We start from the raw sequence: 24,336 nt of genomic DNA on the forward strand, positions 1-24,336 counted from the left end.
AGCATGGGAATTGGTCATGATGCAGTGTAGGAACTGGTCACCATGCAGCATGGGAACTGGTCACGATGCAGTGTAGGAACTGGTCACCATGCAGCGTGGGAACTGTCACCATGCAGCGTGGGAACTGGTCAAAGCTACCTTCAAAATTTGCTTCTGAGGAAAACAACGAAGCAGTTGGAGCCAAGTGCCCCCAAGAGCTGTCGTTTTCTGCTCTCCTGACGAGAGACACACGTTGAAGAACAGAGTGTTGCCGCTGGAACTAGTGAGGCAGCTGTGGCAACCAGCTGTTGTCAGAGGGCAAAGGCAGGAATGGCACTTGCTGGGTGAAGGCACCATTCTGCTTTCTCTTGCCTACATTTCCAGGGTACCCATTGCCACCTCCCCATAGTGAAGGCATAGTTAAGCCTTCTTTTGGTGTAATTTTCTGTCTGTAATCATCCGTCAATGCCCTGCAGGATGGCAGAGAGGGCAATGGCTTACAAGTATTTTAGCACACCAGAAACACCAGGACAACACATAAAATCCTGTATCTTCCCATGGAAGACTTTGCCCCATCCATGAGAAAGAGTCTCAGGTAGCTCAGGCTGGCCTAGAACTTGCTAGGAAGTCAAGGATGATGCAGAACTATGCATCCTTCTGCCTCCACTTTCTGAGTGCTGGGATACAGGGATGCACCATCACACCTACCCCAAAGAGTTGGCATTGCTCATCTAAAACTTATCCTTTTTGTGATGGCAGCCAGAAAATGCATGAAATCTGACCAGAAAATGTGGTTCAGAACCAACTCCTACCGGTGATTTCCCACATAATTTTTCTTGAGACAGTTCTAAACCTGAGCGTCTTCATTCACGCAAGGGGATGGGTAGATTGAGTTACATAAAGTATGTCACAGCTCTTTGTAGCGGATAAAGCACCAAGCCAATAACTTGTCTTACCCCTTCTTTTGATGGATCGGACTCTCCCCTGTCAGCCTGTAGAGGGCATATTTGAAGTCGGTTATGCCTTGGTTTTCTATGGTGAAGGTGGTGCTTTTCCTGGTCCCGCAGATCAAAGCCCCAAAGTTGATGATAGAGGAGGGGGTGATGGTGAATTTGGAGTACACTGCATTCACAGAAAACTTAATGGGGATGCTGGCAATAATTTCACCTTCTGGGAGACTGGGGTCAATGATCTATAGTGGGAAGAAGGTTAGGGAAGATGTTAGTCAGTGATACAGCAATAGAATTCCCATTAGCATCCCCTTGCCTGCTTTCACGACTGATGCCCTCCCTGAGGTGTGTCTGACCTTTGGTATGTCCATGGGCCACATTCAGCCAAGGAGAGTTATGAATTTTCCCTAACATAAGATTATAAGCTTACTTTAGAACATCATGGAATTTTAAAAAGCTTTTAAAACTGTTTTTTGAGAATGTCCTACATGCCCACAATTTATTTCAACCGCATTCATCTACCACATCCCCCTCCAACTTCTCCTAGACCCCCTCATATCCACTCCCCAACTTCATATTCTCTCCATCTTAAAGAACTCTTTGATTCTGTTAGTGCTGCTCACAAGCACATGGGAGTGGGCTATCCGCGGAGCATGGCCAGCCACTAGGACTCAGACCTTAAAGACAACTGACTTCCCTTCCCCGAGCAGCCATCAACCGTCAATAGGTCCTCAGTTAGGGGTGGGGGCTTGTTTGGCTCCCATATATAAAAAACACATTTTAAATATAAAATAGGTAATATTAATAAATGTATTTCATACATTATATATATTCCTGGTGACTTCAGGCTGCTGTCCTGACCTACCTGTGCCTGTTAGTTGGGACTGCCCTCTGGTGTAGCGTCTTTGGTTGCCACCCAGGCTATCCGCCCTTCACCCCTTCTTTTCATTGGGATGCCGACAGTCCTGACAGCGAGTCAGCCTGTTTCTGTGTGCTCTCTCACCTGGCAGCGTAGAACAGGTTGGTACTCAATTTTCACTTCCTTTTTGGCACGAAAGAACACCTGGACAGTTGTGGGCTTATCTGCTGAGGTCAGCGAACCCCTTTTGGGTTGGACTGAGATCATGGAATTTAAATTTGTTGGCAAAACCCCTAAGGAGTCCACAGAGAAGCTGGAAGACAAGAGTAAAGAGTTCATTAAACCACTATCTAGGGATCCCATGAAGCCAGAGCGGACAGACTGATCTGTTGAGGCCCTGCTTGTCTCTAGACCTTTGTAGCTATCATGCCAAGCAAAATCCACTATGCTTTTGTATGTGTATATGAATACATGTGTATGTTCTTGTATGTGAGGGTACATATATTTATATGTGTATAGGTGTGGAGGACAAACATCAGGGGTCATATCTGAGCTGGAATCCACCTTTTTATTTTTTCAATGACCTTGGCCCTCTTCTGCTTCTACCTGCTGATGTCTGTGCTATTACACCTGTTTCCACACTGTTGGAGATCAACCTCAAGGCCTTGTGCAGGCTACCCAAGCACTTTACCAACGGAGTTGCACTCCTAGCCCCTGGTTTTTTATTTGTTTAGCTTTTTTGGTATGTGTACACTGTGCTTGTGACACGTGCATATCTGGATGTGTGCATGCAGATAGGCATGTATGTGTGGAGGCTAGAAGGCAATATTAGATGTGTTCCTTGATTGCTTTCCACCTTATAGGACAGGGTTTCCTAGTGAACTCACCACTCACCAAGTTAGCTAGACTGGGTGGCTGGAGAGTTCCCTCCTATGCTAGGCCTACAGATGCCTGGATTTTTAAAGTGGGTACAGGGGATTTGAACTCAGGTCCTCACACCAGGGCAGGCACTTTACTCACTGAGCCAGCTTTTGGCTTCTATTTCTTTCTCTTCCTTCCTCCCTCCATCCCTCCCTCCGTCCCTCCCTCCCTCCCTTCCTTTCCCCTTCCTTCCTTCCTTCCTTCCTTCCTTCCTTCCTTCCTTCCTTCCTTTCTTTTTAAAAAGATTTATCATTGATTTTTATTTTTTGCTTGCATGTATGTTTCTGGGAGGATATCAGATTCCCTGCATTTAGAGTTACAGACAGTTGTGAGCTGCCATGTTGTTGCTGGGAATTGAACTGGGTCCTCTCGAAGAGCAGCCAATGCTTTTAACCACTGAGCCATCTTTCCAGCACCACTTCTGATTTCTTTATTAAAAAAGTTCCCAGACATACTCTTTTTGTCAAGAGTGGATGTGGACGGTTGCACATGCTCCACGGGATTCAGGTTACCTGTACACGATCTCGTATTTCCCACGGTTCTTCAGTTGAAGGGGCTGCTTGACTTCCTCCATGACCTTCAGAGTCCCAAAATCCAGACCTCCTTCAGCTCCTACAGAGGCCAGGACATGAGGTAGGGGTGAGTGGGCAAGGGAGCCAGAGCAGGGGTTTCCTTCTCAAGTTTACATGGACAATCATTCCACGGTTAAAAATGATTTTAGAGACCTTCTTTTTTGAAAATTCTGTGGCTGGGAACACCCTTTGTAACACTAAGTCTTGGCAGATAAATAAAAACCTCTTAGAGCATCCATACACCTCCCTAGAGATTCCGTCCTGAGGAGCCACTGGCCTTTCCTGACTTTCATTAGCTAAATTATCTTGAAACTTTATCTATCTATTATTATTATTTTTAATATGTGAATGTATGTGTATCTGTGTGTGGGTATATGTAAGTGAGTGCAGAGGCCAGAGATGTGGGTGGGGTCTTTCTGGAGTTGAAACGACAGACAGTTGTAGGCTGCCTGATGTGGTACTGGGAATCAAGCTTGGGTCCTTTGGAAGAGCAGAGTATGTTGTTATTATTATTATTATTGTTGTTGTTGTTGTTGTTGTTATTGCTACTATTCTTATTTTGACAGGGTTTCTCTCTGTAGCTCCGAGTGTCCTGGAACTTTGTAGACCAGGCTGGCCTCGAACTCACAGAGATCTTCCTGCCTTTGCCTCTTGAGTACTGGGATTAAAGATGTGTACCATAATGCCCAGTGTAGTGTGTGTTCTTAACTTTATTTCACATGTACCTGAGCACTAGATACAGGTGGACCCATCAGAGGCCAGAAAAGGGCATTGGAACCCCTGTGCCTGGAGTTATGGACAGTAAAGATCTCTGTAGGTTAAGACAATGGCACCTGACGAACATGGAGCTCTAATAATCTCGCTGAGGAAGAGACCCATCAGCAAGAGGGGGTGTCATGGAGAATCAGATGCTCAGGGGAGATACACAACCCAGGCACTAGGAAAGCATTCAGGCAGCATGTCACTGGACACCTATTCTAATCCCTGGGACCTGTGAATACACAATGAAGGGGACTTGATGCAGCAGGTGGACTTGAGGCTGGTGATTGGCTGCCATTAAATGTGGAGACTGACAGGGATTATCCTGATGGCCCAGTGTAACCACGAGGATCCCTGTAAAAGTAGAGGGGGACAGCAGAAGTGAAAGAACCAGGGAGAGGGCAGCATGAGAAAGAAGGGCCTGGTCGGATATTGCTGGCTTTCTAGATTCAGAAAGGGGACATAAACCAAGGGATGTGCGCAGCCTCTCGAGGCTGCAAAGCTGTATCCGTCATCACCTTGATATTCACCTAGTGAGACCCAGTGAGACCTGCTTTTAACTGACCTCAAGACTATAATACACTGTGGGTTTTTTCCTTTCCTTTTCTTTTTTCTTTTCTTTTTTGGAGACATTTTGTTTCTCATTAGATAACCTAGGCTGGCCTTGAACTCAAGAACCTCCTGCCTTGGTTTCATTAGTAATTAGTGTAGATTGTTTTAGGTCAGGAGGTCTGTGGCAATTTGCTACAGTAGTGACAGAATAAAAAATGCAGGCAGGAGGAGAAGCTTTTACTGTCAGCTTCTCAGAGAAGAGCCCTGAAGGTTTGATACCGACGGCAGTCCCTCGCTATCCTCCACCAAGGATACTGTCATTTGCAGTGACATTGCCAACATCACTTTAGGCTTACACGACTATTACATAATTGTTCCCTCCCCCATCAACCCCACCACCCTACTAACAACACACTGGGGTCTCTCCACCTGGGACTCTCTACACAGGCAGAGGCAACGTATAAACAGCCCCCTTTTAAGGGCTCAGCAAACCTTTGGGGAAGGTGATGTCCAAAGCAATATCATAGGATTCTGCAAAGACCAAGATGTTTTCAATCTGAACAACACCGACAAGATTGTCTGCATCCAAAACCTGCCAGGGAAAAAGAATTCTTCAGTGAAAGCTGAGACTCACGAAGTGTCTGGAGTCTGAAACATGTAGCATGTAGAGGGAACTCGGCAGCAGACATGGTAGGAAATCTAAGTTCTGAGAACTTCAAAGTCAGATTTTCTAACCTTACATTTTAAGTCATCTTTCTCTGCTCACTTAAAAAAAATGTGACTCTTCTGTTCTTTGTGACTCAATCTGTAGAAAAGTGACTAGATTCTTCATGCAGAACACATACTTAATGTTTCCGTTTTGGAAATTCACAGTGTTTTAGCTGTGTGATCATGGCCACCTTCAGATCTGTGGCCTTTAGTAGCTCACTGATTCTGTTCTTGTCACTGTTGGGGATCCGTCCTCCCTGCCCCCAGGAGCCACTGAGTTGGTGCCAAATGGCAGAGCAATCTAATTCTATCTAGTTGACTGTCGACCTTGGACACTAACCAGGAGGTGGTAAAGGGCCTCTTAGTCAGGGCAAGAGCTTCTGGGGTGATCCAACACTCTGCCATCTTGCTGAACACTCCAGTTGAAAAGCAAATCCACCAGTTTGCATTCTACGTGCTTTGGGTGCAAGGAGAGATTTGTAATTGTCACTAAATTTAAGATTAAAAAGTTTATTTTTAAAGCTATGTGTATGTGTGTGGGTATGCTCATGTGGGTACAGATGTTCACCGAGGCCAAAAGAGGGTGTTGGACTCTGGAGTGGGAGTTACAGGCTATTGTGAACCACCCAAAATGAGTGCTGGGGACAGAACTCAGTTTTTCTGTAAGAGCAGCATGTGTTCCTAACCACCAAACATCTCTTCAGCTCCCAACTCAAGTATCAATTCACAATTTCTATCTTTTCTTTTGACACACATTTGCCAATATGGTTGTACCTGTGGGAGGAGAACTCATGAGTACAGTGGACTTCCTGTGTCCCTCTAAGAATATAGGAGACAGACAGGAGGATGTCTTTTGATGATGGAGACAAAGGCTGGAGGGACACAGGCACAAGCCAAGGCATACACTCGTAGGCCCCCGAAACCAGAAGGGACAAGCGAGGGTTCTCCCCTGGAGCCCTCAGAGGGAATGTAGTCCTGCTAGTTAGTCTTCAGGACTGGGAGGAGGAGGGTCTGTTGTTTTGAGTCATCTAGTTTGTGGTGGTTTGTCACAGTGGTCCTAGGAGACTAAACAAGATGATGCACAAATCAGGGGAGATCTTGCATGACAGAGCTCACATACCAAAGTCAGCAAGCGGATTGACATGAGAAAGGGATGGGGCTCTGAAGGATGGAAGGCACTGAATGGTTACACACACAGCTGATTCCCTAAATGGGACATAAGTTAAGCCCACTTGAGGCAGCGATGTCTCCAGATCTTCAAGCAGGTACCAATGCTCCCCATAAGTCCTAGAGAAAAATCCCCAGCAGGGGTGTAGCGGTGTCAGGGGCTTCAAGCAGGAAAGAGCTTACACCACATGCTGGGAGTCAATGATTAAAGGTGAGGGTGGAGTGAGATGCAGCAGAGACCCAAGGCATGATCCTCGCTGCTGAGAGAGGAGAGCACAATGCCCCGAGAAGTGTGAGCAAGCCCATCTGCTTGCAAAGATCCCTGTGGACACTTGTGGGAATACAGGAAAGGCCCAAGTCCAGGTGGCCTGACTGAGGGTGGCATCAGCAGTGCAGACCAAGATGGCGGTGGGAAGGAGATACCCTCGGAGACAGAAGAGGTGAGGATTGTTGGGAGGACTGGATTGAAATGAACCCCATCAGCACGAGTAGGGCATTAAGATGGCTGTCAGGTACCAGCGGGGAGCAACAGGTGAAGGGGAAGGTAACGAAAGCAAACAGGATGGATGACCAGGTTTGGGCTATGAAGTAAGGAAAGTAATGTTTACTTAGATAGCGTAGCATCATTCATTCATTCATTTCACATTCTGTTGAGTATTCTGTTTTTTGGAAGTAAGAAATCAGTTCTGAGTGATACTGCCTTTATTGAGCTTGCTATGTGCAGAGCAAGATACCATAGACTGAGGTCAGTGGGAGTATTTAATAAGAACTTGTGTGTGTGTGTGTGTGTGTGTGTGTGTGTGTGTGTGTGTGTATTTGTGGTGTGCGCGTGTGCACACACATGCCCATGCATGCATATTTGATATTCAAGTCTGTGGAGATGCCACTTCTCACCTCAACCCGAATGGCCTTCTTAATGTTGACAGGTTTGGTGGGCTGGAAGTGCACCTGCAGCCCAAACTCTCCCTTGGGTGGGATGCTGGCCTGCAGCACAGACACAGTGAAATCATCGCCAAGGTGCTCCAGGCTGGAGATCCGCCAGGCCACAGATAGGGGTGTGACATTGCGGAAAACTACTGTCCTGGATTCTTTTCTGCAGAAACCAAAAGAGATTTGATCAAGTTCAAATAATTTTTCAAATGTCAATTTATCTCTCTCTGTTTTTCTCCACTAAAATTATATAATAGGGAGAAGAATCAATAACTTTTATTTTAGATTTTTGAGACTGGGTCTCATTATGCAGCCAGCCCTGGCTGGGACTCACTATGCACACCAGGCTGGTCTTGAACTCACAGAGATCCTCTTGCCTCTGCCTCTTTTGCTGGGGTTACAGGTGTGTACCACCACTCTTGACCCCAACAGTTTCACTTTTGAGGGTGATTGTGTAAATCTTCTTTAACTCATCTTGCCTTTTTTAAAAAAAATTTAAGCTGCTTAGATCATGAGGGATGGGCAGATTTACATAATTTTAATTTTTTCATGAAAAAGCTATTTCAAATGATCTCAGATTAACACCATTTAAAACTTAAAGAAAAATCGCAAGAATCCCTCTTCATCCAGTTGATCTCGCCTTCCTTGTAGCCACATATTCTCTCTTCTCTATCAATTTTCAGAACCATTTGAAATGAAACTGCAGGTAATCTTCAAATCACTGGGTACACATTTTCTAAGAATGAATAAATTTAATAAATCAAGGGCTTTCACTATCATAGTTCAAGTTCAACTTTTATCTTTTTTTCTATTGCTATTCCAACCCCTTTTTATTTTTCCCAGTCAAGGAATCAACCTATAATCATGTATTTTATATAATTGTCAGGCTTCTTTAATGTCTCTTACCTTTCTTTAGTTTTCTTGGGTTTGATGTTTTGAAGAGCACAGGTCAGTTAATCTGTTGACTCTTGCTTACATCGGGTGGTCTGATGCTTTTTTTATACTTAGATCTTTTGGCGGGAAAAGACCTAAGTTGCAAGCTGTGTCCATTTCAGTGCATTGGGGCAGGAGATCCCTTTAGTGCTACTTTTTCTGATCCTAGTGATGCTGTGTTTGATGCCTTGTTTAGGTAAGGCTCACCTGATCACTTCACTGTGGATGCAATCCCCCCCACCTTTTTAATTAATTAAGTACTTTCCAGGGAGATACTTTGAGAATATGTCCTGTTTATTTCATTTTATTGATACAGGGTTTTATATTTTCCTAGGCTACCCTTGAATCCACTATTTAGTTAGAGGATGACCTTGGACTCCTGATCCCTTTGCCCCCACCTATTAATCACCAGGACTCCAGGCTGTTTCAGCACACCTGGATAGATGCCCTATTCTGAAGCAAACAGTCACAGGCTAGTGTTAGCACCCATCAGTCTCTTTCTAATACCATCAATCTTTCTATACTTAGCTGGCATTCTGCTGTCAGGAACAGAACTTCATTCTCTCATGTGTTTATTCCTATACATATGCTAATAGAGTTATGGGTTCTCATTCAATATGTCATAGATCAGTGGCTCTAAACCCGTGGGTTGTGACCCCTTTTGGGGTCAAACAATCCTTTCACAGGGTCACTCATCTAAGAGCACCAGAAAATACAGATATTTATTTACATTACAATCCATAACAGTAGTAAAATTAATTATGAAGTAGGAATGAAAATAATTTTATGGTTGGGGTCACCACAATATGAAGAACTGTATTAAAGGGTCACCACATTAAGAAAGTTGAGAAGCATTGTTGTAGGTCATTATATTATAATTATAGCATTGTTTTATTTTGACTTTCAAATTGTCTCAGATTTAGATGGTAGGAGGCCCTTTGAGTTGGTTCTTCCTGTTACGTGTTCATAATCTAAGTGCTTCGTGGCACAACAGAAAGGTCCCAGCTCTCCTCTGCATCAGTACCAGAAAAGTCCTTTCACCAAGGATCCTCGCCATTGCCTGGAGAATAATGTTTAGATACCAAGATGATGATGGGGTCCTCATTGCTACTGGTGTAAGCCTGTTTTCAGGCCTTCTTGGTGACAGAGCTAGAAAATATGTGTATGTTTCTATGCATATCTGTATATTAAAACCAGGAGTCTATATTGAGATCTTTAATTCCAATTTAACAATAAGATACACTTAAAAAGGTGTCTCTGTGTGTGTGTGTGTGTGTGTGTGTGTGTGTGTGTGTGCATACATGCAATTGTGCACTTGTGGTGGTCAGAGGACAACTTATGGGAATCTGTTCTTTCTACTCTGTGGGACCTTGGGGTCAAACTCAGATTGTTAGGATTGGTGGTAAGTGCCTTCATCTGTTGAGCCATTTAAATCTCCTTTTCTTCAACAATAAGAAATCTGTCTACAATTTAATTATGCCAAGGTTAGGAAATATACTGAAGATAATTTCATTAAGTTGAAATTTAATGAGCCTTGTTTCATGGCTTTGCACTGTATGTTTTATGTGCGCTTAAAATCAATATTCATTTTATAGTTGGTAGGCACTCAAACAACTCTACAGAGGATACTGGAAGGAAGATTTTAGTCTGAAGAGAAGGATGAGCACACTCAAGACATCACATGGAATAAATAAGCAATGCCAAACTGCTAATCAAAAGAATTCTAAGGAAACAAAATTTTAAAAACCGAGAAATCAATACACATGGTTAAATAATAACTCTTAATATTAGGGGTCTTAATTTCTCAATAAAAAGATACAGACTAGCAGATTAGATTTGAAAGCAGTATTCATCTTTTGCTACTTCCAAGAAACACAACTCAAAATCAAAAATAGATACCACCTTAGGGTTAAAGAATGGGAAAATGTATTCCAAGAAAATGGAACTAAGAAACAAGTAGGCATAACTCGTCTGTTATCTGACAAAATAGACTTCAAACCAAAGACAGGAATATCACTTCATACTCATTGAAGGTAAAATCCACCAAGGGGATATTACAATTCTGAACATATATGCACCAAACATAGGCACACCCAACTTCACAAAAGTCATATTGCTAGATCTAATGCCACAGATTAGTTTGGTGACATAATTGAAAAGATTAACAAGACTGACAAATATTTATTCAAAGTAACTTTGAAGCTTTCCCTCTGACCCCTTACTAGTTTCCTGATTTTAATGGGTTCTCCAATTAAACACATACCTAAATAGTTAAAGCAAGCATTCACATATGAGAGGAAGGAGCATGGGGAGGGATTACTTGATGTGGGATGTCTCTTTGCATGCTGTGAATACGTTTTATTAACATTGATTAATAAATAAGCTGCTTTGGCAGAATATAATTTAGTTGCAAGAACTAATTAAGAATAAGCCTGAGCTATTAGGCCAAACAGTTTGTAATTAATATTAAGCCTCTGAGTGATTATTTTAAAAGGGCCTCAGGACTGGGAGGGACAGAAAAAGCTTCTGTTTACAAATGGTGTACCAAATTTCCATAGGGTCTGAGGAACTTAAAAAATAAATGAAGGTTCTAGAACACATAAGCAGAGCCAAAACCAGCTTCCTAGTTGTGTCTCTCATGTGGGCCATGGTGAGACACAGATGTGTCTCCAAGCTGTGCACTGTGCTGTGTGGCAGATTGAGGCTTTGTTCATACAGACAAAAAAGGCAGGCAGTAAAAGAGGTCCAGATAAAAAACTCTAAATAGGTTCCAGTGTGTTTTACAATGTACATAGGCTTAAAAAAGAGGACAAATGGGCACAGACAGTTATAGAAGTAAATATATAGCTTAAAAAGTAAAACAAAATCTTTAAAGAGACAATAAAAATAAAAGAAAATAGCCATGTAAAGATGGGAAATATATTTCCATCCATTTGCATGCAAAATTCAAGATGTCATTGTTTTTTTTACCGCTGAGTAGTACTCTAATGTGTATATATTCCATACTTTCTTCATCCATTCTTCCATTGAAGGACATCTAGGTTGTTTCCAGGTTCTGGCTATTACAAATAATGCTGCTATGAACATAGTTGAACAAATGCCCTTGTAATATGATAGGGCATCTCTTGGGTATATTCCCAAGAGTGATATTGCTGGGTCCTGGGGTAGGTTGATCTCGAATTTCCTGAGAAACCGCCACACTGATTTCCAAAGTGGTTGCACAAGTTTGCATTCCCACCAGCAATGGATGAGGGTACCCCTTCCTCCACAACCTCTCAGCAAAGGCTATCATTGGTGTTTTTGATTTTAGCCATTCTGACAGGTGTAAGATGATATCTCAAAGTTGTTTTGACCTTCAAATGTAACTCCTATGTTGCCTGTAAGATTCTTTGGGGGTATTTATAGCTGTGAAGAACAAAGGGAAAAAAAAATAAAAAAAAATAAAAAAAAAAGAACAAAGGGGATTGAAATTCAGCATGAGAGAATAAAGAGAAATCATCAAAAAAAAAAAAGATGGGAAATATACAGGGAGTCTGGATCCTGTACATTATTGTGTTGATTTTGAATGTTTTGATTTAATCAAATCAATTCTCCAATACGCTGTATCATTTCTTCTAGTGTATTTTAGTCTTGCTACTATGAAGAATGAGTTAAGGATCCTGGATCTGTCTTGTGATCCACTTTTCTACCAATTCTGGGAGATGATTCTGAGGAACGAATAAGGGCAGGTGACTTGGTCTAATCTTGTAAACCTGACGTCAGTCAGATCTGGTGATAAACAGACTAAGGATATTCCTAAGAAAACGGTCCTTGTGTTTGGAATGTTAGGAGCATTTATATAAATAAACAGACTCTGAATATATGGCAATGGATTCCCTGGAGGTAGGCGAGCACTTGCCATGTGAAATTATATATGCTTCCAAACCATTTTTTTTTCCTGCTGACTGAAGTTATCAAAAACACTTTCTTAGAGTTTGAGGTGGATTTGTTTTTGTTTTTATCCAAGAGAGGGTTTCTCTGTGTAGCCCTGACTGTCCTCGAACTCTCTCTGAGCTCAGAGATCTGTCTGCCTCTGCCTTCTGAGAACTGGGGTTAAAGGCCTGTGGCACTACTTCCCACCTGGGCCTGAGTTATTAATTTGGGCCAGAAAGTGTAAGACTGCTGTGGTCAGGAAGCGGGGAATCACGAAAGACGCCCCAGTCATCTTTCTTTCTCTGTGTTTTGTTGCTTTCATCTTTGAAATAATTGGCTGTTCTAGTTTGCTTTCTCTTTCTGTGATAAATACTGTGAACAAAAGCAACCGAGAAAGGGCGGGGTTTGTTTCATCTTGTACCTCTCCTAGGTCATCATCTATCTTTGAGATTAGTCAGGGCAGGCACCTGGAGGAAAGAACTGAAGCCGAGACCACAGAGGAATGTGGTTTACTGGTTTGCTCCTCATGCATTGCTCAGACTTTTTTTTTTTTCAGAATCCAAGACCATCTGCCCAGGTGGCGCTGCCCACAGTGGGTTGGGACCTCCCCCATCAATCATCAATCAAGAAAGTGCCCCACAGACTTGTCTATAGGTTGGTGAAATGTGGGCATTTTCTCAACTGAGGTTCCCTCTTTCCAAATGGCCCTAGCTTGTACCAGGTTGACAAAGACTATCCAGTATACTAGTCCAGATAGATGCTGCTCATCTGGGGAAGTCTGATTTGGTGACCCAGCCTTGAGCAGTGGGGCATTACTCTTACTTTGGTGACAGCTGCCATTTCTGCCTGGAACATACTTCTGAAGGAATTGTGAAGGAAAATGACATCAGACAGAAATTCAGAGCCACAAAAAGGAAGCATATGAAAAATTCAAATATATGGAAAAAGAGAGAATGTTTGATTTTTCTTTTCTTGCTTTAATTAAAAGATCAAGTATGGGCTGGGGACATGTGTGAAGGAGCTCAGGGCCAGAGTCATTTGTCTGGTACATACAAGGCTGAGCTGGAGTTCAATTCCTAGTGACATACACACAAACAAACCCAAAAAGTCCAGAGTAACTCAAGATGAGTTGGTTACCCTAGAGCTAAATGTTCTTGAGGTTTCCTTCCTCTCCCCGAGTCACCCAGAACTCTTACCTGTGAAGCAAAAGCCGTTCAAAATGTAATTGCCTGGGCTCCACCTCAATTTCTGGGCGAATTCCTTGGCAGTTTAACTTAAAGATGGCTGGCTCTGGGTTCTCCTTGATGGAGCAGACAATGCTGTCTTCGAAGATACCAATTGCCGTAGGGTAGGCCCACACATTTAATATCTGTGGAAAGAATTGAAACAAAGTCCATTTACACTGAGGATGTCAGGTCTTGACTTTCCCAAGAAAGCCTCAGCCTATGGACTTCCCCCTTGGATGATACCTGCTTTTCATTGGGTTTCAGAGTCATGTTGACGGGCTCTAGAAAGTAGGTGCTCGCTTTCACATCATTCTGAAAGCAGAAGTATGCCTCCACCACCATTGGAGAATTGTTCAGGATCGTCAGGGACTCCATGTTGCCGGGGAACAATGATGACTTATACCTGGAAGTGAATGGCAATGGATGAGGCTGTGGTGACTGAGTAAGGATTTATGTGTAGGAGGAGTCTATGACTGTGCGGAGGCAGTGCCAGGTGGCGAAGGTCATGACATCTGGAGTTGTTCACTTGCCTCGGAGAATACTGTACTGTGACGTGATTCCCCTAAGCCTCGGTCTTCTTATCTTTAAGAATGGGGTGACAGTGTTGCTTAGGGACATAAGAATCCAATTCTCCTGATTAGGAGTTCAGGATGAAATGAGGGCAGTGTCAATAAAAGCCATGCTTACATAAGAACTGTAATCGCAGTGTTTGTGAACCCAACCCAGAAGTCTGAAATTGACTTTGAAATAACCTAACACTTACTTGTCTCTTGACTTTCCACAAAGCAGTGGCCCAAAGTAAAATTTCTCCATACTCGTTATATACTTCTTAAAGATGACTTCATTTAACTTCATGTCTTTCTTCCTCTGAGGGAACACAACCCTGAACACAGAGGAGGAAGAGGCAAAATGACCACACACAAACGGAAGTTCAGTGCTGCCACCTGATGTATGCTACAAAGGGTCCAGGGGTTTGAAGACAGTTAACCCGAGCATCTCTGGGGAAGCTTAACTCCTGCTTTCTAAGAGGGGATGATATGGTTGGAGCTTGAGACAAAGCCTCCTAGAGCCGGGCTGGATAGTCTACTCCTAACAATCAGATTCCACAATAATCATAATGGAAACCTATTCAATAGTTCATCCAGTGGATATCAATCAGCTTCCGAGTTCCTTGGTAAAACAGGGGTCCTTGGTGAGCATTATGGAAAGGGACAAGCTACAGAAGGTCCCTCCTTCGGCTGGGAGTCACCTTGCTAGTTTGCTCACCCAGGTGCCTGTATTTGAGACCTAAACTGCACAGTGATGTTGAGCAGGTCAGAGAAAAGCCACCCACTGAGCTTCATGCTCATGTTCATTTCACAGGAGGACAAATCTTAGAGTAAAAGTCAAAGTGGTTTTAATCAGCTTAATAGCTAACATGCAGACTCACTTGCCAGAAGACATTTTTTCTCTCTTAACATAGTGTTTAATTTGTCTCAGTGGGGGGTACCCTGTAGTATGACGTCATCTCTGGTGCTCTTGTTTCAAGGTCTGATTCACTGAAGCCTGGTACAAGAGGGTCTGGGATGTGTTCCCAGTTCAACGGTATTGTTGTTGTTATTATTATTGTTATATTTAGTGTGCATGTGTGTGTATGTGTGCATGCACGCATGCTGGGCAGCAAGCATATTTTACATTGAGCATTCTCGCTGGTCCCCATGTATTATTAATATGTACCTTGCTCAAGGTGCCTTGGGATGAGGGGACTCAAAAACATAGTTTTTGACCTTTTCTTTGAAAATTAAATCCACTTACTTTGGATCTTTGCAAATGTCTGGGTAGGTACAGACTCCACGGCAGTAGAGCTGGTACTGGCGGCGGGTCCCAAGGAGCTCGAAATTAAACGTTTGGTCATAGTTGCCAAGGTCAACAGAGGAGAAATGCACTCTCAAGGTCACCTCCCCGTTGGGGGGCACAATCCACCGGAAGTGATTCAGCCTGAAACAACCACACAGGCTTTTAAAGTAACCATGCTTCTGGCTGAGGGAGGACAGGGGAAGCGGCTGGGACAGGGACTGTGCCACTGGGGTTAGGCATGGCAGGCTGGGAGGCCTTAAGCAGGGCAGCCCCGCCCCTCTCTGGTGCTGTAATGGCTGTGCACCCTCTCTCTCCCTGGTTGCTGCAAGGCCTACCTGACGAACTTTTCCTGGGAGTGCTCCCCATCGAAGCTGTTTTGGTCTATGTCAGACATTGGGGCGATAGTCCCCGGCGGTCCCCCGGAGAGGCCTTTTCTGCTGTAGTTCATCCGACGTTTTTCCTTCTGAGTTTCACGAGCTTGTTCGGATTTTTCTTTCGTTTTCTGCTTGCTCCCCTTAGACGGAGAGGTTGGTTCCTCTTGGGCCTTAATTCAAAAGGAGCACAAAGGCTTAAATACCCCTGGCACACAGCAAAGACAGAGGTGCCTACAGCATGTCTGCAGTCTGGGCGGTGAGCAGCAGGTGCTGCTGGCCTCAAGGAAAGAGTAGTGCCAGCTTCGTGGGTTAGTGACAAGGCCACTGTTTCTCTGAGTACTCTGTCCCCTGAGGAGGAAGTAGAAACCCTAGAGCAATCTTGAAGCTGACATGGAGCATATGGGATAAATTTCAGCTCCTGGCAGGGTCCCATCATAGCCAGCTGGGCATTCAACTTCCTTGGCATCGCCTGGGCCAGTTTCTCCGGCCACCTGCCACATGATGGTTAATATTTTATTGGCATATTCTACTCCCCACCATTTCTTTTCTTCTTCTCTTTGTTCTTAGGGCTTAAAAAGGATTTAAAAGAATCTCTTACTATTTTGGGATGGAGTACAAATCAACACTTGTATCTAATTGGTAACGTTTAATAAGCATTTCTCATGCTTCTTGATTCTATTTTTTTCTTTTATTTTTAATTTATTTGTCATCTTAACCTTTATGTGTTGCTATGATGAAAAGCCCGGCAAAGGCAACTTAAGGGAGGGTTATTTGGTCTCCCACTTTGAGTCTATCAAGGTGGGGTGTCACGGAGGCAGGAGTGCCAGGGAGCTGGCCACGCAGCCCTCTCAGCCAGGCAGCAGGGAGACAATGCTCATGGCCAGTTGCCTTTCTCTTTTTCCTTCAGCTCAGGATTTACCAGAACAGCATCACCCACATTTAGGGTCGGTCTTTCCATCCCAATTAACCTAATCTAGAAAATTCCCCCACATATGCCCTGAGACTTGTCTCACCAATGGTTCTAGAGCCCATCAACCTGATGCTCTGCTTCTAAGTACTTCCGCTCATGACTCCTCAGAACAAGGACTGTACTGCCACAATGGAGTTAGCCAGAGCCAAGGGTGTGAACGATACTCCTGTAACGCACAGTGCACACAATACACATACATACTTCCCTGCGTGTCTTAGGCATGCATTTTTATAGCTATGTGTTTCTGTGGTGGGCTGAAGGAGAATGGCCCCATAGCCCTATATATTTGAGAGCTTGGTCCCCAGCTGGGGGAACAGTTTTGGGAAGGATTAGGAGGTGTGACCTTGTTGGAGGAGGTGTGACCTTGTTGGAGGAGGTATGACCTTGTTGGAGGAGGTGTGTCAATGGGAGGGCTTTGAAGTTCAAAGGCCCAATCTTTCTCTCCCTGTCTTTAACTGGCAGATAAGCTGTAAGTACTTAGCTACTGCTCCAGAGCCATGCCTGCCTGCCTGTGGCTATGCACCCAGCCATGACGGTCCTACACTCACCCTCTGAAAAGTCAAGAAAGCCCCCCATTAAATGCTTCCTTTTACAAGCTGCCTTGGTCATGGTGTCTCCTCACAGGAACAGAAAAGCAATTAAGACAGTTCCCAAGTGGTCATATATTATAAATATTACATTGCATTTCTTTACTATATTTCTGTAGTAAATTTTAATCAAGTGTGTCCAAGTATGATGCTCGAATTCTATCAAAATTTTATATTTTCAGCTATTATTTTTCTGGTCTAAGAATAAAGTTTTCCTTGTCAATTGCAAAACAGCTAGAGCTCCTCCTCAAATGACAGGTGGAAGATTGCTTAGCTGTTTCTTTGACAGGGTTGGTTTTCAGAAGGAGGGGTCGGAGCAGTAGCCACTTCCGACGGTGCTCCCTCTCCCTCTCTACCTTGTCTTTGCAGAGTCACCCCTGGGCACTCTGCTCCGCTGAGGCACACCCACCAATGCCACGCCCTCATTTTCTACCTGGTACTGGACATGCACTAGAGCCTCATCGTGAGGCAGAAGGGGCCTACAGGTGGTTTCGTTTCCTGCTGGGCAGTGTGTGGCTTGTTGGAGCTAGCATTTACAAAGGGGCTAAATGTTGGGTCACCATTCTGCCCTTGGGATAAAAGGCCATGGATATAATTTTAATATGCATATAATCTACATATTATTGCTCAAATCTATTTCTTTCTGCCATATCTTTCATGAATTGTATGCATAATTTCTTCTAGTTTTACATGATTTCATTTTATTAATTTAAAAAAAATTAGTTCAACTAAAGTTTATTTTCACATATTGTTAGGCAAGGAGATTAAGAAGTGACTTCATGCATAATATCCAATCTTCCCATGGTAATTTCTTTAATAATCTAACTTTTCCCTGGTGGTGTGTGTTTCCTTAACCCATACCTTTGTATTCTTGTACTGTGAATTACCTTAGTTTTAGAACAAATCTATGTACCCTTTGAAAAGAGCCAGTTTTTCAAGATTAACATCCACAGTATTGTGTTTCATTATGGCTTTTCGAATGACATCTGTTTCTGCTGATTCTTCTTCCTCCTCTTCTTTCTCATCCCCGACAGCCCCTGTACACTAGGTCCCCTCCCCATAACCTCTTTTTCTGCTTCATGTGTCATGTCACCCTTCCTCAATACCTTTTTTGTCCCTCTAGTGGTATTGTATTCTTTCTGACTTCCTAGCCTATATCCATACTACATTCACTGACACACACATATTACCTTCACACCCACTGATACATACACATTCTACCCACACTCACACCCACTGATACATACACATCATACACACACACTCACACCCACTGACACACATACATTATATACACATTACACCTGCTGATACTTACACACATTATACCCACACTCACACCACTAACACACACGCATTATGCACACATTCACACCCACTGATACACACACATCAACATTATAAGCTAGTTTCAGTTGAAGAAAGAAACTGAAGAAGACACTAGAATACAGGAAGACTTCTCGGGATCACAGCCTGGCAGAACTAATATTGTGAAAATGGCCACAGTTCCAAGAGCCATCCACAGACTTAATGCAGTTACTCTCAAAATTCTGATGACAACAGCCTCATGACAGAAAAATCATCCCAAGTTTCACATGGAGGCACAAAGATCCTGGATCTCCAAAGCAATCCTGAGGAAAAGAGCAATGCTGTGGTATCGCCCCACCTGAGCTCATGCTACACGAGAGAGCACGGTAACAAAGCACCCGGACTGGCAGAAGGGGATAGACGACCAAGAAACAAGTCACCTCATTTTGTTAACTATATAATGCATGCTAAAACATCTATTGAGAAGAGGCAGTATCTTCACGGGACGGTGCTAGAAAAATTGGGTACCCATGTGTAAAGGATGAGACTACCTACACCCACACCCATCTTTTTCATCAAAAAGCAATTCAAAATGTATCAAAAACCTTAGTGTAAGATTTAAAACTTTGAAACATAGAGAGGAAAAGACAGGCAGAACACTTTGAGATACAGGCAAAGGCAGGGGCTGAGAGGGGCTCCAAAGGCTCAGGAAGTCATCTCAAGAATGAACAAACGGGATCACCTGAAGCCAGAAGCTTCTGGATAGCTCTGGAGGCCATTGGTAGAGTGAAGACAGACTCACAGAACACGAGAGAATCTCTGCCAGCTATCTATCTGCCAGTGGAGTAATATCTAGAATAGATGAAAAACCCAGAAACTAAATACCTCCTTCAAACGTCAATCAATAAACCGGCACATGAAATGAAAGTTACTTCTTAAAAGACGAAGTACAAATGATCGACACTTGAAAAAAGAAAAAGAAAAACAAACAAACCCCCCCAGACCCTCAGCATGAGGGAAATGCAAATCAAGACTACACTGAGGCTCCTTACACACTGCTGGCAGAAATGTAAACTAAGGAAACCAGTATGATGGCTCCTCAGCAAACAAAGAAAAGACTAGAGAACACGTGATCCAGCTATTCCACTCCTGGGAATACACTCAAAGGAACCCATGTTAACATACTACAGATACACTTGCTCATCCATGTTGATTGTGGCACTGTTCACAAGAGCCAAGTTAGGTAGTCAGCCTAGGTGTTTAGTAAGAGATGAATGGAAAAAGAAATAACACACACACACACACACACACACACACACACACACACACACACACACTGGAGTTTTATTCAGCTATAAAAAAGAGTGAAATTATTATATCATTTTCAGGAAAATAAATGGAATTGGAGATTATTTTGTGAAAAAGCCAGAACCAGAAGAACAAATACCTTGTGCTTTCTCGCATGTGTAGAACCTAGATTTTATATATATGTGTATACACACACACACACACACGACATGAAAATAGAAGGAGCACTATTTGGGAAGAGGAAGGGAGTTGGTGGGAGAGGACAGGAGGATCATGGGGAGTATGGTCAGTGCACACAATCCAACTGTCCAGAAATTCATGTCCCCATCACTTGGTATGAAAAAAAACCACACTAATAATTAAAAAACTATTTTTTCCCATTTTTTCTTGCATATGAGTTCCAGAGTAATGTGATGTATTTCCTGAAGTCTCCTGGGGACTGGAAAAGAGGAGCAGCAGTCATTCTCAGCCTCCTCCTGGGTAGACGACACACACACACACACACACACACACACACACACACACACACACACACGGTGATGGGAGTTCGTGGAGGCTCCTCAGGCAGGAGGCCCAGAGAAACAAGTCTCATACCAGATTCAGACCCCTGCCATGTGGGGTGGCCTTCCTCCCCATCCTGTGAACCCTGCCAAGTGCAAGACCAGTCGCAGATTCCTTACCTTGGCTACCATGGTGTTGAGGAAGAGATCAGAGTCTCCTTCTAATTCTTTTTTCTCGTCCAGCAGGGTCAGGTCATCGTTTGGTGGAATCACAAACACAAAGTGCTTCAGGATCTCAGTGGCAACCAAAGACTGCCGCTTCACTGGGTAAGAGATGATGGAGAACAAGGCAGGAGCTGGAATGGGTGGTCCGGAGGACCCCAGGCCTAGGAGGTCCAGGATCTAAAGGAAAAGGTTTGCGTTAATTACCTGTGAAGACTGTGTGACAATGCCACACCCTGTCAGAATGAACAAGGGTGGTGGCCCATGCAACCTTCCCTGCCCTCAGTCCTCTGAGAGACTCCAAGGGAAGGATGGGCCTCCGAATTGGCTGCACCAGGCTTTTCAGACCTCCCTAGACGCTCTTGCTGTGGGATGTTTATGCTCTGTATTTCTCATGGCCTTTGTCACACTTTATTGTGACAGTTTGTCTGTCTTTTATAGAACTATAAACTCCATTAGGGCAGGAACTAGGTTGATACAGTAGATGTCCTAACCCTCCATAGGGCTGTTTAATTTAAACAGATCAGCTCTTAGCATTCAGGTGTCTGTAGCATAGATCTGGTTCATTCATTCTCATACTTGATGTTCATTTTGCTTTAAATGTTTTTCTTTCCAAAGATAAACAGAAGTTGGATTGGGGGCAGGTTATATACAGCAAAGAGAGAAACCTATCAAATAGTAAAGGTTCCGGGTTTTCTCTCACTGTACTCTGGATCATACATGAGTCACCTCTAAAGCAAGGGCCTGGAAAGTGGGCAGCAAGTTCCTTCCCAGCATGCAGAAGTCCTTAGAATAAGTACTCAATGTTGAGATTGTCATTGCAACAGTATAGGGCATATACAGTCTATTCTGTGGACTAAGCAGCCTGGTAGGCCTACCAAGTCAAGACCTCCATGTAATCTGCATCCCATCCCATGGACCACAGAGCATCCTAACACAAAACTGGAGTTACTTCCTAGGATTTACAATATCCACAGAGAAAGCTGTAAGTTACTAAATTAACAGCCTAACCAACCTATGGATTCAAATATGGAGGGCACGAAAACTATACAAGATGTTCTTGGCAAAAAGGAAAGAGTTTCTGGCGTGTTCACTCCTGAAACAAAACTGTGAGTTGAGTAGAAGAAGTGTCGTGTGCTCTTCAGCCTGCCCTGGACCCACTGTGGCAAGAATGGTAGTAAGGACAATGGCATAAATTTGCCTCTGTGAAGAACTGCTTTTCCCCTCCTCCAACTGTGACCTGCCATTCATCCCTCTAGGGCTATATTCTGTCTTTCTAAAGAGTCTACCTGGTTTCTGATGAACCAGAGGTCAGCAAACTGTGGCTCTGCCCGCTCGCTGACAATTTTGGCCTGCTGTTTGCTTTTGTAAATAAAAGTTATTGGAACGTGGCCATGCCCACTGTATTGTCGGTGGTTGCCTTCACCCTCTGAAGGCTGAATTGAGAAGTTGTTGGAAGACTGTATGATCTTTAGCCTAGAATTTTACTTTCTGATCTTTTACAGAAATAGTTCCCAGACAGATATATATCCTCCTCCACCTAAAACCACCAGTTGACATTGCTTTTTAAGGCCCAATACTTCTGTTGGTAGCGGTGAAAGGCTACCTAATAGACTGATTCCCATCCTAATGGGAAGTATGTGGGAAAGACATTTTGGAATAGACAAGTCTCTTGATTGACCCCCAAACACCTCTCTAGTTCTCTGGGTACTAGAGTTGTCAGTATTAAAGATCAACAGTACAGATGGCTTTTAATGAGGCCAGATAGATGGAGTAGAAGGGTCCCTTTAGGCATTATTGTTGTATATACAAGGAGGCATCAGAGATTCATCAAAGGGGATACTGACTTTCAACACAAAGAAACAGTCCCTATGCCTCATTTTGTTTTATCCCACAGAAGTCTTTGTACCTGATCTCCTTTGGGAAGCTTCTCACTCTCCAGGGCATGCTTCCAACTTATGCCTTCAAAGTCCGGAGTGTGGATGTTGATAAAGGGCACCCCCACATCCTTCTTCCCCTCGTGTTCCTCTTCCCCTTCCCCCTCGTCGCTCAGCTCCTCCATTGCCCGCAGCTTCTCCAGGCGCTCTCTCTCAGCCTTCTCCCTCTCCAGGCGCTCCTTCTCTGCCCTCTCCTTCTCCAAGCGCTCCCTCTCCCTATCCTTACGGCCCCTGCGCCCGCCGCCACCTGAAGGAGCCTGGCGCTGATCGTCAGGTTCATGGGGCACCTCTTCCATGCCTGCGTGAGGCATCTGGACCCCTTGCTTGCGGTCCCAGTATGTGAGGATGTTTTGAACATCCTTCAGACAGAAGTCGTAGACTTTAAACCTTTGGGCCAGTGTCTTATCAGCATCTTTTGGGAAGTCTCCTTCACTGTCCTCTTGATCCTGGGCAATAGGAAATCCAAATGCATTGTCTGTTGTGGGTTTCTTTCTCTTAGAGGGGTCTTCATTTGTTGGCTGGTCTCTGACAGAAATTTTCCTTTCTATTGTTTCCATCTTTATTTCTAACTTGGCAGTAGTGGTGGGAACCTAGAAGGCAAAACATATGAATTATACATCAAACAGCTTATTAAAGACACACAAAATTGCATGCTGGACAGCGAGGGACATCTTGTTTTACCAGGTGGCCTATGATTCAGGTACTTCCCTAGGTCTGGGAAGTTTGGGAAGCACTTTGTGTGTATGGTGGGAGCTGCGTCAGAACTTCTGCCTCATGGTTTTACATTGCAGATGTGGGCTCTGCCTCATGAATTTTGAGATAGGTGCCCAGGCATTTTAGCTCTAGGACCACTGGTCTGAAGGACCAACAGGAAAAGGCCAGCAAAGATAGTTTTCTGACATGCTTTCAGGTGCTCTGAGAGAGGACAGAGAGGGTGACGGTTCAAGTCCCACAGTATTACAGCTTTGTGACCCTGCCAACAACCTAGTCCTCTCTGTGTGTAATGGGTATAGCAATAAGAACGTCAAAGGACTGTTACTGACTGCGTGTACAGGTTCACATGAGGAATTTATGACAGTGTCTCCAATGGAGTAAGGGTTCTCTTAATGTGAAGTTATTAAAACTACACAGCTTTTGTATTATATTTCTGGGGACAAATGGGAGTTTAGAATCTGGTCACACTTAAGACTTTACAAATATTTATTTATGCTGAGTGGTGGTGGTGCAAGCCTTTAATCCCAGCACTTGGGAGGCGGGGGGCAGGTGAGTTTCTGTGTGTTCTAGGTCAGCCTGGTCTACAAAGTGATTTCCGGGACAGCCAGGGAGACACAGAGAAACACTGTCCTGAAAAAAACAAAAACAAATTATTTATTCAATGAACTTGGTGAACAGAAACCAAGCCTCACCCCCTCTTCTTACTGTGCTTTCGAATTTATTATGTAGGCTCTGATTTTCTTCTCTTTGCCTAGATGAAATCCTGAGGTGGTTCTATCACTTTGGGGGACCATTCTCAGGTGAAAGCAAATCCAGTCCGATCTCATGATCACTGCCTTCAGTGTCCCCCTTCCTAGCTAAATTGAGGGTTGCTTCACGCATGAAGTCTTGAGTGACCAAGGGCTGGCTTTTCCTCTCATCTCACTCTGCTTCTTTGATTTATTCATCTTGAACTTGGCCCAGCAAGGTGGCCATGTGAAAGCACTTGTCAGAGCTCCCTTATAACTAAGAATTCCAGCATCCCACTTGAGCACATGTGAGAAGAGGCCTCAGTTGTCAGAACCACTGTGAAGACATGAGGGTTGGTGTGGGATGTGGTACCAGGCTGGGAG

The 24,336-nt window shown here is 43.8% G+C and overlaps 1 protein-coding gene across 1 annotated transcript in view; it reads right to left on the bottom strand.

The window, feature by feature from the left end:
• Hydin (HYDIN, axonemal central pair apparatus protein) overlaps nt 1-24,336 on the bottom strand; it is a 332,133-nt gene that overhangs the window by 55,179 nt on the left and 252,618 nt on the right. Inside the window, exons 46-57 of the mRNA XM_005345678.3 lie at nt 22,483-23,100; nt 20,532-20,753; nt 15,640-15,848; nt 15,263-15,445; nt 14,232-14,351; nt 13,712-13,871; nt 13,439-13,611; nt 7,362-7,560; nt 5,085-5,184; nt 3,222-3,321; nt 1,933-2,101; nt 936-1,171 (exon numbers count right to left, since the gene is read on the bottom strand). Of these exons, the coding sequence (XP_005345735.1) occupies nt 936-1,171; nt 1,933-2,101; nt 3,222-3,321; nt 5,085-5,184; nt 7,362-7,560; nt 13,439-13,611; nt 13,712-13,871; nt 14,232-14,351; nt 15,263-15,445; nt 15,640-15,848; nt 20,532-20,753; nt 22,483-23,100 (2,489 nt within the window). The remainder of the gene's footprint in view (nt 1-935; nt 1,172-1,932; nt 2,102-3,221; nt 3,322-5,084; nt 5,185-7,361; nt 7,561-13,438; nt 13,612-13,711; nt 13,872-14,231; nt 14,352-15,262; nt 15,446-15,639; nt 15,849-20,531; nt 20,754-22,482; nt 23,101-24,336) is intronic.

Source organism: Microtus ochrogaster, chromosome 4 (genome assembly GCF_000317375.1).
Source record: "Microtus ochrogaster isolate Prairie Vole_2 chromosome 4, MicOch1.0, whole genome shotgun sequence".
Lineage (NCBI taxonomy): Eukaryota > Metazoa > Chordata > Mammalia > Rodentia > Cricetidae > Microtus > Microtus ochrogaster.